At 33.6% G+C, this 16,806-nt stretch overlaps 1 protein-coding gene across 1 annotated transcript in view; it reads left to right on the top strand.

Annotated features, from left to right (window-relative positions):
• The window catches only part of LOC117122313 (E3 ubiquitin-protein ligase SMURF2-like), a 21,351-nt gene extending 6,365 nt beyond the window's left edge, over nt 1-14,986 (top strand). Inside the window, exons 6-15 of the mRNA XM_033267869.1 lie at nt 2,244-2,327; nt 4,579-4,778; nt 5,399-5,796; nt 8,870-9,088; nt 9,840-10,018; nt 10,377-10,514; nt 10,808-10,928; nt 11,618-11,819; nt 12,845-12,932; nt 13,284-14,986. Coding sequence (XP_033123760.1) covers nt 2,244-2,327; nt 4,579-4,778; nt 5,399-5,796; nt 8,870-9,088; nt 9,840-10,018; nt 10,377-10,514; nt 10,808-10,928; nt 11,618-11,819; nt 12,845-12,932; nt 13,284-13,383 — 1,729 coding nt within the window. The 3' untranslated portion in view covers nt 13,384-14,986. The remainder of the gene's footprint in view (nt 1-2,243; nt 2,328-4,578; nt 4,779-5,398; nt 5,797-8,869; nt 9,089-9,839; nt 10,019-10,376; nt 10,515-10,807; nt 10,929-11,617; nt 11,820-12,844; nt 12,933-13,283) is intronic.
• The last annotated feature ends 1,820 nt before the right edge of the window (nt 14,987-16,806 follow it).

The following is a 16,806-nucleotide window of genomic DNA, read 5'->3' as shown; positions in this document are numbered from 1 at the left end:
ATATATATATATATAAAATGCTTACTTTGCCAGTTATACACACTTGATGAGTGTAGTTAAGAATGTATAATAACCTATAAATGTAGTTCATTTCATTTCCTTTGTCCAAATCAAATACAAACATCACAAAACCTAGCAATATACTGGCGGATTGTCAAAAAGCAAAACAATTCAGTATGCAAAAACTAGTGTATCTAACTAGTACTAGGAAACAGGGTTCAGTTAACATAAGAAGCAAACAATGCAGAGAAAAATGCACAGTCACCAAAAAGAAATAAATCACTAATATTATCCGCGGGAATAAGATAAAAACATAGTTAAAATAAGCATTTTGTATGGGCTTCTGCATGCCTGGTCTTTGGATTGGAAGGCAAGCAACTCTACCACCAGTCCACAGCTTGACTTAATTTTTTTGATTTATCCATATTGTTACAGTACATTAATGAGATGTATTTATATCGTCGATACTAAACAACATTCCACAACATTCCACATAGCTGTACAGGAGCTATCATTTTACACACACTAATTATGAAGTCGCCTATTAATCCCTGCAGTGGAAACATCTATATTTGTCTTAGGGAGCCTGACATACATTATTCTGATTTATTTCTAATTACTGTAAAATGATACAGTAACTATGAATTGAAGCAAATGTAATGTAAACAGTTAAATTAATTGTTGTTCTTGCTGCAAGATTTCATCTTGTTAACAGTACTTCGGTACAGTGGGAGTGGTGGTTAAGATGCTTGCCTTCTAAATTCAGGGTCTTGGGTTCAGTTCCTGTAACAGCAGGACTTTTTCTCACGACCCCACTCCCTAAGCCTCATAAAAAGACTTCGCTGATAAAAGCATCAGATTATTTCATTTATTTAAGAGGGTCCCTGAATATCAGCCAACATTCTAGGATACGCTGAAAGGGTCATCCTCTATAAATATGGTTTAAAAAATGACGATTATTTGGTCAATATAGTACACATATTTTAATTAATGATAATTTAATATTGTTAATTAAAAAGCATTTTTTTTGTTTTATAAATTGGGTTTTTGTGTAAAAATTTGTTCATTTCATTTTCAACCAACAGTGTGTCTCTCTCCATGTTAATTTTTTTTAAAGATTTTGTTAAAAACTTTAATTTTCAAGAAATAATATATATTCTCATTGTAAAATATAAGTAAATACCATGTATGCCAGATATTGAAGCTGATAGTTTAGCTTAACACTGACATTTATAGTATTATTTGTATAGTATGTCACATGACTGAAATATGAGTGGCTCTATTGTTATTGTGTTTGTTTCTTAAGAGGTTCTAAAGCTACTTTGAGTCATGTGACCTCCACTGGATTAAAGGACCACCTTTATGGTATATTTTCCTTGTTTTTTTTATGGAATTAGTCCACTAACAAAGCTTTCGTAGGTACCACTCAAGGTTCAAATACAAAATACGAAGAGCTTTATTGCACTCACTCATTAAAATTACAGTATAAGTCAAATTTTAAGTTTAACAAAAGAGGAGAAAAACATTTAAAAAGTAGAATAAATCTACTATTAGTCAATTTAATTAGTAAAAATTAAGTTATGAATTCAACTACAAAAATAAATAATTAAAAAAAATTAATTAAATTAATTAAATATTAATTTAGAATTTATATGATTATTTATTTAAAAAATATCAAAATCTCTTCCTATCTGGGAAAAAATAAAAAACTGTGGCTTATGCCTGTTTTATTATAGAGTTTTGCAATTTGTGAGTCATTAGATGAGAATTATATAAACGCCCACATCAATTTGGAAAGTTATTTGCATTCTATTGATAAACAAACATAACTTCCCAAACAGAATTGCATTTTTTGATGAATAGAGTAAGCTTCAAAAGACTTTAGAAGATTTCTTTTTTTTTCAATAAATTTAATCCGTAAAAATATCTTTCAACAAAATATATTTATTATTTTCTTGGAATTCTTCCAAATTATCATGGTTGTCAATCCAGAGAAGGTTGTCAGGTATTGTAATTTGTGACGACTACTCAAACGTCAAAGTAATCAGAGCATGCACACAGCAGTACAGCTTTTCAAAATGGAACAATTAGATTCACACAAATGTTATGACCACATAATTTTCATTGGTGAGAAAATGAGTAATAAAGTGAACATAGGATGATTTGGTATTATTATTATTATTAGCTCTATATATTTTACTCTTCTTTTAAGTTTGTATTTCATTTTGTGTTTCTTCACCCAGATGGGAAGAGAGAGTGTCCACTTCAGGGAGAGTGTATTTTGTAAACCATTTCTCTCGATCTACACAGTGGGAAAGACCAACAAGGTTAGAATACTTGCTTAAACTTTCACACACTTCTTCCCACTGTAGAACCCACATCAATTTTATTTGATTTTATTCATCTTATTATTTTTTACCAAGTACAGGATAAGAATCCAGCTTATTCCAGCTATACTCACATTCTTACACTGCCTGAATTGTTATATTGATCTCTGAACTCCAATGCTCTTATTCCTAATCTGACCTCTGAACTCCTATGCACTCATTCCTAAACTGATGTCTGAACTCCTATGCTTTTATTCATTGCCTGACGTTTGAAACCCTATAATCTCATTCCTATACCAACTCCTGAACACCTATAATCTCATTTCTATACCAACTACTGAACTTCTATAGTATATCATTCTGACCTTTGAAACCATGTTTTCTTCTCCTAGTAAACTGCATCACTATTGTTTTTTGTAATGTTATTTCTACACGCTTAATCTCCATTCATACCTAGCTCTGCCATTTATCCTACCATAGATATAAGGTAGCTTTGTGACATCCTAATAGAACCTTTGTAGAATATACTGCACCCTTTCTCCTTTTTGCTGTTCTTGTTGTATTGGTGATTTAGCATCTACTTTAGATAACGCAACCATTCCAGTGTGGTAGCCTAATTTTAAACTACTTATTATCAGTCAACATGATTGTAGATATCTTATAAACCCACTGTTGAATCATAAGTTATCATCGTCTGTTACTATGGCAACCAAAAAAGTCTTCTCAACTTGGATTTTTTTTAATAAGTTCCATGGTATCTATCTACAGTAGTATTCATTTATTTCTTTCAACCTTTAAATTGTCTTAAATATATTTCCGTTTGCTTTTATTGAATTTACCATTTCAATGAATAATATGTTACACCCTACTCACACAAGACAAAATGTTAAATTTCAATGAATAATATGTTACACCCTATTCACACAAGACAAAATGTTAAGCTTGGTCCACACTGTCAAATTTTATGCTCATGAAATTTGATAGTGTGAACAAAGCCTTACAGATACCTGTGATGTCTGTATTGTATTGATATTATGCTGGATGTCTACATAGATGAGCATTCACACAGACACAATTAGTATAGCAGAGGATGCATGCTAATTTTTTCCTAGCAGTGATGTGATGGGTTTAACTTTTCGTTCTTGCGTGAATTTGGTGCTGTGTATTCGTGTTTGTGGCGCTAGCCTTCCAAACTTAAAGTTCTAGGTTCAGTCAGGGTTTGTCTGACTTGCAAAACAACTGCCCATCCTAAAGGCGAATCTTTTTTTATACCTTGTTTAGTACACCCTTTCGACCACCAAAAATGGTAATTTTGAATAAAAATAAGATTTTATTTTTGGCCAGTTAGCGCACCCTCCACCATGAAAAATGGAAATTTCACAAAAAAAATCCCCGTCTCCCAAAAAATCAGATATATTTCTTTCCTAATTATATAAATTTATAGCTATCAATCGCATTACTACACTGTTTAACCCATTAATATACAGTAACATTTTATTTTTATTTTTTTCCTCCGGCTAGATTTTTTTGGTAAAATCATTTTGCTAAATGAGAAAACTATTTTATTTTTATTTTTTTCCCTGCCCTTCTCTGACAATTCTTCAAAATAATAAGTTCGTGAAACAAGGTATAAAAAAAGTCTTGTCAAATCATCATAAAGTTCAGCATACCCACTCTCTTTATATATTTGAATTTGTTGTTGGATCATGCTCTTTAGGAATTGTGTACATGTTTAGGTATCGGTAATGTAAATTGTGTGCTTTCTGGTGTGTGCGCTTCAGTAATGTAGTGTTTGTGACTGCTTGTAGCATGCTTGAAGCACTGTCCAGACTATCAAATTTTATTTGACAAAAACATGTGACATGCCTAAATATGGTCATGATGACATCACATCATGACTATATAGAGGCACATCATGACTATATAGGCATACACCATTTTTTTAATGCTTGTAGCATGCTTAACCCACTGCTCCTTTCACCATTATTTGATGCTATCAACCTTTAGTGCTCTTCACAAATGCTTAATTCAATAAAATGTGTCTTTTTCTAAACTGATGACTGACAAAAAACATTTTTGTATGGAATTATATGAGTACAACTTTATGTATATAGTTATAGAATAATTTGAACACCCTTTGAACACATTTATTAATTTTCCATCAACTGGATTGTAATGAATTGCTACCATTTAATCACATTTGGAAGATCTACAAATGAATAATTCACGTAATTTCTATTTCAACCTTTAGACCAGCTATAGAGTCTGCGGGTAGTAGTAGTAGCTCGAACCATTACCACAACTCATCCAGGCCTGCACACCATGCACAAAGACCACGACGCAGTGAAGAAAGCAGCTCACATTCTTCAGTCAGGAGGCAGTCTTCACGATTCAGAAATTACCAAAATAGATCAACACTTCACCAGACGTTGGACCTACCTGAAGGCTATGGTTAGTTTAATGGTTCATAATCTAGCCTGTACTCTGCAACACATAAATACATGACAAATAGCATTCTGTGTGTTGTTTAATAACTTATTACATAAGTACTGTAAATTAGACTGTCCTCTGTACTGTAGGCCTAAGTATATAGGCTTACGGTGCTATTTTTGCCAATATATTGTTCCATTCACATGCCTACTTTTCTACTTAAATCAAATATTTATGTTAAATCAAAGGTCGGGTCAAGGTCAGGTTTACGTATTTTTTCATTTGTGAAGTTAATAGGGAGCTTTTTGATTTGTGCGCCGACGCAACGCTAGAACGGAATCACTCATGCGTGACTGTCCTACCTGGCGTCCTACATTCTCTGCATACGTAGATTTGGCCAAATTGCGTTCCAGAATCTACTAGTCGAAGTGACCTTAACGTTCTTGCATGCGCAGATGACTTTTAGTGACGTCATTGCGTTCTACGTCCTACCGTCGTCGTGCAATCGAAAGCTCCCTAATATGAATTCTAGAAGGAAGCCTGTAGGTTTTAAAATATGCAAATTTTATGCAAATTATCCTGCACTTTTTTTTTTGCACTAATATGTAACTCAGAAATATTGATGTTTTTGATTTATTTAGAGCAAAGAACAACAGCACAAGGGCAGGTATATTTTCTAGACACTACAACAGGACTGAGCACATGGCACGATCCACGACTGCCACGTGACTTAGCAATACGAGAGGAAGAGCTTGGAACATTACCACACGGCTGGGAGGCCCGTCGGACTCCGAGCAGTCGTGTGTACTTTGTAGACCACAATAACCGTACAACACAATTTACCGATCCCAGACTAAATGCAGAGATCATTAACCGAGCTCTGACTGAGAGAAAACGTGGTGAAAGCAACTCCCCACAGGCGCCAAGGTACCAGCGTGATCTCGTACAAAAACTGAAAAGTCTCCATGCAGAACTTCAACAGCTACAGCCACAGGCTGGACATTGTAGACTAGAGGTGTCAAGGGAAAATATTTTTGAGGTATGTTAAGTTTATATTTCATTTGTTCTCTGTGAAATGGAATAAAGTAAAATGGTACATTATGCTTTCTCAAGTAAAACATAATATAAATCATCAAAGGTACATATACAGTGTTTAAATAAGGACATAATGGAACATCGTAGGCTACCCTGTAGCTTTTCAACGAATAAAGTCCTATAAAAGTCATTGTGTAATAAAATGCCTCAAACGGGATTCGAACCTGCGACCTCTCGCTGACAAGGCGAGCGTCATAACCACTAGACCACGAAGGCTTCATGGTTGAACAGGTCCAAATAACTGTCGGGAACATTGTATTACACAATGCTATGCCTCAAGAGGGCGTTCGGCCAGATAAATCTGGCAATACGTCTAGAAATACTGTCGTATATTATATATGATATTGAAAGGAGTTAGCCGTTAACACTGTTGAATAAATATAATATAAATCATCAAAGGTACATATACAGTGTTTAAATAAGTACATGCCCTTATTTAAACACTGTATATGTACCTTTGATGAATTATATTATATTTATTCAACAGTGTTAACAGCTAACTCCCTTCAATATCAAGCAAAACAGTATAAAGAACATGAAGACAAGACAACAGGTGAACACTAAAACAGTAATGAACAGTCAGTTGATAGCGACTGTTAAATCACTACAATCATTTTTCCAGTTCCCAGTTCAACAGTCTATCACCAAAACTGTTAGTTTAATGAACTACTGTGGGGTGTCTATAGACACTTCATATTTATTATTTTTTGTTTTATGTTTGTACAGGAACCTTGCTTGTCCTTGGCTTTGCCCTCCTGAGGAAATAGATATATTCTTATTATTATTTCCTTAATGTATAAACTTCTCTCTCAAACGAACATGGATATTTGATAGTGTGTAATCTTCACAGTGGTTTGAAAATGGATCTTTTTATTATATTATGTTCAAATTTATTGAGTTTCTTGAAATATACTGAATCAATCCAATGTTGACCTCTGTGGCTAAGATAGTTTATAGGATATAAAATTTGATTTTATTTTGTCTTTGTCTCTGCTTAACTAATATCCATTAAAATTTAATATTTGGATTCCTTTGAACTTTAATTGATAAATGCAAAGCAAGTAAATTATTGTATAACTCGCAGTTATTGTAGCCGCTGGGCCGCCTGTTGCAGTCCCAAGTTGATGTCAGATTAAAAAATAAACGATAAAATGAAATTCGAGACGACACCAAAGAGAACACCTAGCCTAGCATTATTGATTGAAGATGTTAAATCAATAAAGGATGGTGCCATTGTCGTCAACTGTTAAGTACTGTCTGTATTTAGCCCATTAATCCCAGACTATTATCACTCTGCTCTTTTTTTAATAAGAATTATTAGTAGCCAGATTGCAATGACTGTTGCATTTACTCGAGCGAAAAACTCATACTGCCACAAGCCGAAACAACCTTGATTACGCTAGCTTGGTCTATCGCCGTAACTACGCAGCCATTATGTTTTGTCGAGTATTTACCCAGTTTTCTATTTGTCTGGTTGTCTTCGTTACGTAGGCAAGGCGTCGTTTAACAAAGAACAACCAGTCAACTACAGCCATTGTGTGTTTTTTTTTCTGAATTATTGCTTCAGGATGCATACAATATGATTTCGTCATGTAATTCTGGATTTAAATATTTTACTTATCCGTTAATCCCTTGATTGTTTTAGTATGTGGCAATTTTTTCTTTTTAGTTAAAAAAAAACAAGAACAACGCATTAACATCAAAATGATAATTTGTGTAGGGTTTTAAGATATAATAAATATTTGTCCTTTCTGTCAAATTAAGATTGTATACCTAAAGGTTTACTGATTAATCTCATAAGATAGTATAATATATACTCTAAGTATCGAAATCCCTTGATTGTTTTAGCATGTGGCAATTTTTTATATTCAGTACCTGTACCTGCCTCACAAGTTCAAGACAACTAAAATATCTCCTATAAGAACACTATATTCACTATGTTCTTTTGTTGACAGAAATTACACAGAACAGTAGTCATATTTACAAAGGTTACATATTACACAAACAACATACATCACACAAAATTCAAATAAGTCTGATTAATTATAATCCAATTGATTTTCTTAAAAGGAAAGTTTCTTTAGCAAAGGTTGATACATAATAAAATAATATAATCAGTAAAACAGGATTTAATTTTTTTTTGTCCTCTGAAAAATGAAGACATGTTTCCATCAACACAACCATAAAAATTAAAGTTTTGTATTTATGTTAAGTCATTTTTCTAAAATGCTAAATGAAGACTGAATGAAATTATGTTTGTTTAATACAGCAGACAGAAGTGGTTTTGTTATTGTAGTGTTTATGCTGGTTTATGTGCAGACATAATAATATTAGAATTCATATGCACAATAAAGACTACTTTATGCTGTATGGTGATTAGATATTGACGCCTTGTGTAACAAAGAGCTTAAAGTAATAAGAAATGTTGTCCGGCCTCACCCATGGCATATTTTCAACCGGTAGACAATAGGGAATACTTAATGAAGTCTTGATTGCATCCATAAACTTTGGATGACCTATGGATAATACTGATGATATTAAATTTGATGTACTTAGTCATTAATCCATTAGTTTACTTGATAATACTGTTATTACGCCAATGAAAACTATATGTTTGGAGACAGTCTGGAATTGATGTACTTTTAGACTAAAATGAGCCATTGAATGTTAATGTTGATGGTAGCATTCATAGGATTCGGGCAAGGCTTATTTTGAACGTTCTATCTTGTCCATTACCGTATATGATTAGTTATTTCTTTTTTTGGTATTTAACTATTCTAAATATAGCATTTACTATGCTTTTTTTAATTACCTTTCTTCTATTTTTTTAAAAACATATGAAGCCATAAACGACCTTACAGCTCCACAGTAGGGACCACAGTGGAAATTGTGGGTACATTGGGAATAAGTTGCTTTTTGTACTTTTCTATGTTTTTATCCTTGAATATTTTTTCAGAATAAAAATAACTTTCAGAATAAATAATAATAAATAATATAAATATATTTGTTGTTGCTAGGAATCCTATAGACAGATAATGAAATTGAAGCCAAAAGATTTAAGAAAACGATTAATGATAAAATTCAAGTCGGAGGAAGGTCTTGACTATGGTGGGATCGCACGAGAATGGCTGTACCTGCTGTCCCATGAAATGCTTAACCCATACTATGGACTGTTCCAGTATTCAAGGGACGACATATACACCCTCCAAGTGAACCCTGATTCTGGGGTCAATCCAGTAAGACCAATATTTAATGTTACTTTATTTAGTATTAATTGCATGCAATGTTGTCACAAATGTTGTTAAAAGCATATTAATTTTTAGAATTAAGCCAAAGTTTTTTTCACATTGTGACTTTTCCATGGATAACAATAATTTTTCGAAAATAAAAAATCTTTAAAGAGGTCAATGGAAATGGTTTAATAAAAATAAAATGAAGATTTTAGTTGCCTAATATCTATATCACACTGTAGCATATGCGGATTCAAGGGTAGCCCTTCTAAACATTAACAATTTTTTTTAACATATAGGGAAAAAAAATTTACTCAAGTATGAGGGTGCCATTTCTGGCAATCTGGATGTGCCATAGCCATACAATTTCATGCCTTAACTCCAACCATGGTGGGGCTGAGGTGATGTAGACCCTCCATCTTCTGTAAAAGTATTTCCCTGGGCCCCAAGTATTTGGAAATTCTGGATCCGCCAATGCAGACCATGACACACCACACAACAGGTTGCTTTAAAATTTGTTGTCTGGCAGTGTGCATGAGTGTCCAGTATTACTTGCAGGCACGGATCCACTAGGAGTGCACCCCTTTTTGCCACTAAATTTTAAAATATGTTGTGCGTCCCCGCCCCTCCCCCTGTTTGGTGGGGGGGGGGAGATCCGCCCACCCCCGACTTGCCATATCTGCAACGCTTACAACGAATGCTCTGAAGAATGACAATATTTTTTTTATTAACACAAATATTGATTTTTTTTTTTTAGGACCACTTGTCGTATTTTCACTTTGTTGGCCGTGTGATTGGTATGGCGGTGTTTCATGGCCACTACATAGACGGTGGATTCACCATGCCATTCTACAAGCAACTACTTGGTAAACCGGTATCTTTAGACGACATGGAAGCCGTAGATCCTGACCTATATAGAAGTTTATGCTGGATGTTGTAAGTTTATTTATTAAATTTCAACACATAGTAACAACCATACTGAGGGGGAACACTATCATCTCTGGCTTTATGCGCTGTATATGTAAATGCAAACTTATTAATAACATTTTTGTATGCTTTATTCATTTGATTATTTTCATGAAACTCAAGAATTTGTTAATCACCTTTGTTTTGCTATTTGAATAAATAGCATTCTGTAGAATCCAACACTAGTTTATTTATTCACCACTATCCAGCATTACTTTTATTATAACTTATTTTTCAGTCTCATTGTTTCTCTGCATTTGATATTTTTCTTAGTATTATTTGTAAATAAATTACTGATATGCATAATTGCACTTTTTATATTTCATAGAGAGAATGACATCACTGATATAATTCAAAATAACTTCGCTGTTGACCATGACTGCTTTGGACAACTGACGACCTCTGAACTCAAACCGAATGGCAAGAACATACCTGTTACCATGGAGAACAAGAAGGAATATGTGAGGTATGTTTTTCCAGTAGAATCTTTAATCATTTTGTAAATGTCAGTGTGTTTTTGTGAAACATGGGCAATGAAACCCCCCCCCCCCCCCCACTTGATTACGATTGATTACAGGCCTTACATAAATACGGTAAGTATGTGAAAGCTAATACATTTACTAAATGTTTGCATTCCAATGAGCACTTTCTAAAGTGGATATGTGCGCAATATAAATCATATATTATTATTAAATTAATGATAAGCTGATACTTTGTCTTTCACATTTCGCACAATAACTCTTCTCCCTTTCCCTCAAGGTTGTATGTGCAATGGCGATTTCTCAGAGGAATTGAACCGCAGTTCCTGGCATTGCATAAAGGGTTCAACGAACTTATACCACAGCATCTACTGCGCCCTTTTGATGAGCGGGAATTAGAGGTAAAGTAGTGAACAAAAAAAGATACCTTTATTATCCGAAAGGAAATTACATTTGGATATTACATCTCATGAAAAGTTATAAAAGGTCAAACATATAAATATAAAAGAAGTGATAGATATAAATTCCAACATAAAGTCTATAGTACAAAATATACAAAAAAATTACATAAAGATAATGCATAATTAGCATGGAAAATTTGTTGTAAATCTAAAAACTGATTGAGGACATATACAATTATATCTTTACACAATATATCCTCTACAACAACAAAAGAATCACAACTATTATAATGGCAAGATGTACTAATGCTTATGATAATTTAATGTATGTATTTAACAGAATTTGAGAAAACAGGATTATGATAGAGTACAAAGAATTATGAAGCATGTAAAAAAAATAATATGTAAAGATCAAAACCTAAGGGAAATATGCAATACTAGAATAATCGCAAAGACCAACTCCATCATGAAAGACACATATCCCCCACTACAATATGTCTGGGAAAAGATTAAAATCTGCAACTGTAGAAGAAGTCAGTTCCTTAACTCCTTTGTTCAAGTAGAATCTTTAATGGCTGGTTGGCTTAAACGCACTTTATACTTTATAATAATCCATTTCAATTGGCAAGTTTGACAATAGTTATTACTAATTGATTGACAGTTAATAAGTTTTACTAATTGATTGACAGTTAATAATCAATGGACTTGGAAAGATAGATGTGGAGGATTGGAAGACCAACACAAGGCTAAAACATTGCACAGTGGATTCGAACATAGTGAAGTGGTTTTGGAGAGCAGTGTACTCATTTGATGAAGAGAAGCGTGCCAGGCTGCTTCAGTTTGTCACGGGGACGTCTAAAGTACCACTACAGGGTTTCAAGGCTTTGCAGGGTTAGCGTCACTAATTTCTTCTTTTATTTCGTTTCCATTTATTTAGTGATTCAACAACTTCACAACAAAATAACCAAGAATAATACAATAAAGCTCAGAAGTGCTTATTTCCATTGTGGTTCTTAACGGCACAATGGCAATTAACAAAAAAACACAAGGAATATAAATAACGACATAAATAAATATACATTTGTAAGAATAGACATATATGTCTCTCTCTTGTTCATCTTACTGGTTCCATAAATACATTTTAATAACCCTTTTAAATGAGAATTTTGAGTTAACTTGTTTTATATTCATTTGCAGATCATTTCAATGCTTCTTCAGTTTAATTCAAATTAAAATTTGTATGTGTTGTAACATGATTAAACATAAATAATTCTTGATAAATCAGGTACAAAATAAAAATGTATTTATGTTTATTAACTGGCTCTGTAGGTTACAAAATATAAATATAAATTAATATAGTTATTCTTATATAATTTTTTGGTTATTTACATTATTATTTATATTAATGATATTTCTAATAGCTATCCTTATTTTGAGGATAATGATGGTAGGGGTAGGAGAATAATTTATAACTTGCAGCGTCATTGTGCTGAATTGCGTATGGGTGTTGTCTATTACCACCTAGCGGCCATAAAAAGGTGCTTATAATAGCTACATGAAACATCATTCCACAAAAACAGTGGCTGAAATGAGCTATCGCATTGGGGTACCCCCTACTCTTTCCAAAAGATGCAATGGGTTGTTCACACGATTATCATTATTGTTGTTTAGGTGTAATTTTGCCCTACCTGACGTGGAAATGTACCGAATACTCAGTACATTTGAAAACAACTGCGAAAAAAATCGCAAGTTGTTCTCGGGTGGGACTCGAACCCACGATCTTCAGATCACTAGCCTGGCATCATACCTCATTATTGTTGTTGCTGTTGTCATTGTTATCATTATTATTTTACTGATTATTGATATTAAAGAGTATATATGAGTTGGTATTATAAGGTAAATTTTATGTATTGTAGGATCTACTGGTGCTGCAGGGCCAAGGCTGTTTACCATTCACTTGGTACAAGACACTAACACAGACAATCTCCCAAAGGCACACACGTGGTAAGTCACTACCTTCATTCAGCTGTCTATACCTACTGTCGGCAACCTTTTACCCCCTAGCACCCAAAATAAATTGCCATAGCTTCTCATGACCCATGGCCTCCAGTTACTCCACTCCTTAGAATTGTTTCCACAAATGCCAGAATATAGGATACAGCTGATAATAATAATATATTGAATACTGTGTAGTGTTTGTAAGAACATTTCGCTGTGGCATTTAGAACCTTGCAGTTCGATTACGATTGGACTTTTGATAAAATCTGGTTCTTCCATATTCTATCTAACAAATCATCAACAGTTATTGGATTAAGTTTTTTTCATAATATTATTTTCTATTTTCTGTTTCTGTAGTTTCAATCGAATCGATTTTCCACCTTACGAATCTTATGAGAAATTTTTTGACAAGTTGACCTGTGCTGTAGAGGAGACCTGTGGTTTCACGGTTGAGTGAACAGAGACTTGTGGTTTCACGGTTGAGTGAACAGAAACTTGTGGTTTCACGGTTGACTGGATAGACATGGTATCAGAATGTCACAATACATGTCAGGATGACATGTCATGGTCACATGATCATTTTCTGACATAGTGGTACCTATGTGACCAAATGTGGATTTTAATGCATACTGCAATGTGACTACAGTGGTGTCAGCACTGCAGCCTTGTGAACGTGCGGCTGACAGTATAAGAACTTATAAGGGCAACAAACATATACGAACACGATATTTTATACAATACATCTGCTCTACCGACTATCAAAATATGACGATTTAATATTTTATTTTTGATGTTTACTATTATTGCATATAACTCTTCAGAATTTAACGATTTTACTGTAACATTATTATTTGTATAAAGATCATGCACAAATGTAAATTTATTTAACTATTAATTCAAGAAGTGATCAGTGATGCCATTAAGAAAGCAATCCTTGTGAAGGATATAAATATTAAAGTATTTACAAATTGTTTTTATATCTTTTATAAATCAGTTGCCATCACTACAGGTTGTCCACATTCATTAATTTGCTCAATTGACCTATAATTCATGTGGATGTGTTGGACAGTGGGTTAAACCAGAAGGGGTCAGGGGTCACGTATATCAGAAAGTCACAAATTTGTCATCAGTGATCTTTCATAATTTATATGAGTGTACACAACTTTTGCTGGTGAATTATTTTATATTTCATGACAAAGAATTATAAGAATTTGTTATCTGAAAATGACAGTTTAGTTGGGTTGCATGTGGCTTGGCCACATGTACATGTGATTCAGTTACTTAGACATTTGACTCAGCACCTGTACATGTGGCTCTGCACCTGTACGGATGTGAAGCTTACTTACCTGATAAGATGAATGTTAGTGATTACCAGAAGATATTGATTTGTTATTGTAGATTTAAGAATATTTGTCATTTACAAACAAAGCTAATTGTATTTACTTATGTGTTATTGATACTTGTGTCTCTTATATGTTAATGACATTTGTGTCTCTATCTTATGTTACTGGCATTTTTGTCTCTTATTAATGTGTTAATATTTCTGTAGAAAAATGTTATGTATATTTACAAAAAAATAGAGGTGAATTTGTATATGGTGTGTTAAATGAGAGGAACCTAGGCATAATGGATATTTTCATTTAATAAAGCTAAGTACTGTATTACAATAGTAGAGAAATTATGTTTCTTGCAACGAGGACTAGTTGATAACCTGATTTATAATCAAGACCCCTAATCTTGCTGGCTTGAGTGTCTTGGTTACCTGCTTTGCTGGTTTACATATCTTGCTGACTTAACCACTAGGAAGCCTTCAATTGCATGACATGGGCGTAGAACTTAATGACGTCACTAAGAAGCTATCTGCGCATGCAGGTATGTTAAGTCCTCATCGTGTGGATTCTAGGATGCAATTTGACCAGATCTACATTGTACAGAGAACGTAGGACGGTCACGCATGAGTGAATTCATTCTAGCGTTGTCGTCGTGCAAATTAAAAGCTCCTTGTTGCAGCATGTGGCATGCTCATAGTCTGAAATCTAAATCTTGTTTTGGTTTGAAATCTATAAATAGTGTAATAATATATAGGGTTTGCTTTTAGTGTAACAAACAAAAATCATACATATATATGCCTAATATTTGAGAAAAGTACATCAGTCTTGGCACTCTTAATGGACATAATCAAGATAAAATTTCAATATTCATAAAGAATATGCGAGAAAAAAGAATTTGTATACTAGACGAAGGTACATTTTTATTTAACGTTTGAAATTGTTATCATTTTTACTATTGTTGTTATTTATGTTTTCTATATCTTGCTTCATTTATTAGCATTTTATAAGATTATCTCAGTAGGTGACTGGATCATGGACGATAACATTGTGTGAGTGAGTAAGTGTATTAAAAATCCTGGAGGGAAACGGATGATGGAGGTTGATTAGAGTGCTAGATAGAGTGATAGTGTTTAAGGTGATGTCAAGGATTTGGATGTAATAACTAAAAATGCATTATTTTGTTTTTATACCAATGACAATTGGTTTGCAAATGCACAGTGATGAATTTAAGCTAATCAAGTTTTAGGAATTATCTACAAACAATCCCACAATTCCATAGAATGGCATTATCTTATATATACCTGTCTCTTATACACATCTAGATGTGTATAAGAGACAGGAGTCATAAGTTAGCTATGAAAGAAGGCATGATCCGGATAAGATGAAGATCTTGTGATATGCAACGGAGTGAACTCCATTTACTTACTAAAAATTCTTTCTATTTATTTAGGCACACATGTGCCAAGGATTGTCAATAGCGAATATATCACTGTCCTAATTGTAGGTGACAATCCCTTACACAAGACAAACATACACACACGATGCTTTACACACACTAAATCTCAATATGAGATTTAGGGAGTGGAGTTGTTTTGGTCGTGAGAATAAATCCTGCAACACTGACTGGAATTGAACCAAGGACGCTGGGATTGGAAGGCAAGCATCTTAACCACCAAGCTTTTCAACTCCACTATAGTAAATAGATATATTGTACGTTCCATTCCGAAAAAATATATGTGTACCATTACTTTGATTGTTATATAATTTCATAACAATGATTTACTGTTTATAATAATAATTATAAACAAGCATTGTTAAAGGGCTCTATAAAAAATAGTCTCAGAGCATATTTTGCAGATTGTATTAATATTTATCATTCATATATAATTTCTTAATAATTAATTTTTATTAATGTTTTTGTTTTTAGATTTTATTAATATTTATGCAGAGGATGGATCTCTTATTAAGTAAGACACCTCAGTCGGAGATTAAGAACCATGTACTACCAATGCTGTACCGTGCACTTGAAGCGCCCACTACTGTCATGCCTGTCTCTTATACACATCTATGTGTATAAGAGACAGATATAAAATAGGCCTATATATGTGTATAAATGTTTATAATATATATAAATCATCAAGGAGGGGTGGGTGAAATGTTCGAGTGGGGGTGATGGTGCATCGTGTAGCATCGCTGTCATTCGTTGAGAGCGACGCTGCACGATTATCATCGTGTCCTTTGTTCGAGCACAGTGTCGCCCGTTTTGAACGGACGTGCATGAAATTTTGTACACATAAACCAGAGGGGATTTAACAAACGTTCAATTACCTTTTTAAAGTTGGAACCCAGGGTTCCCCCTACACCAACAAAACAACGAAAACAGCAATTGGACGGTACATTATTGTCATTACCACTAATAAGGCACGTCGTATGAATGGCGCGGTTGGTTAAGGCTGTGTTTCTGAAGGACTTAAGGTCGTGAGTTGGAAACGTGTCTTGGTACTTACTTTTAAATTTTAAGAACTTTTTTTCCCAATTCTTAGTATTTT

This window comes from Anneissia japonica, unplaced genomic scaffold (assembly GCF_011630105.1).
Source record: "Anneissia japonica isolate Jap-2015-1 unplaced genomic scaffold, ASM1163010v1 scaffold287968_len422783_cov224, whole genome shotgun sequence".
NCBI lineage: Eukaryota > Metazoa > Echinodermata > Crinoidea > Comatulida > Comatulidae > Anneissia > Anneissia japonica.
Note: the sequence above shows the minus strand (reverse complement) of the source record. Positions and strands in the feature narration are given on the sequence as shown.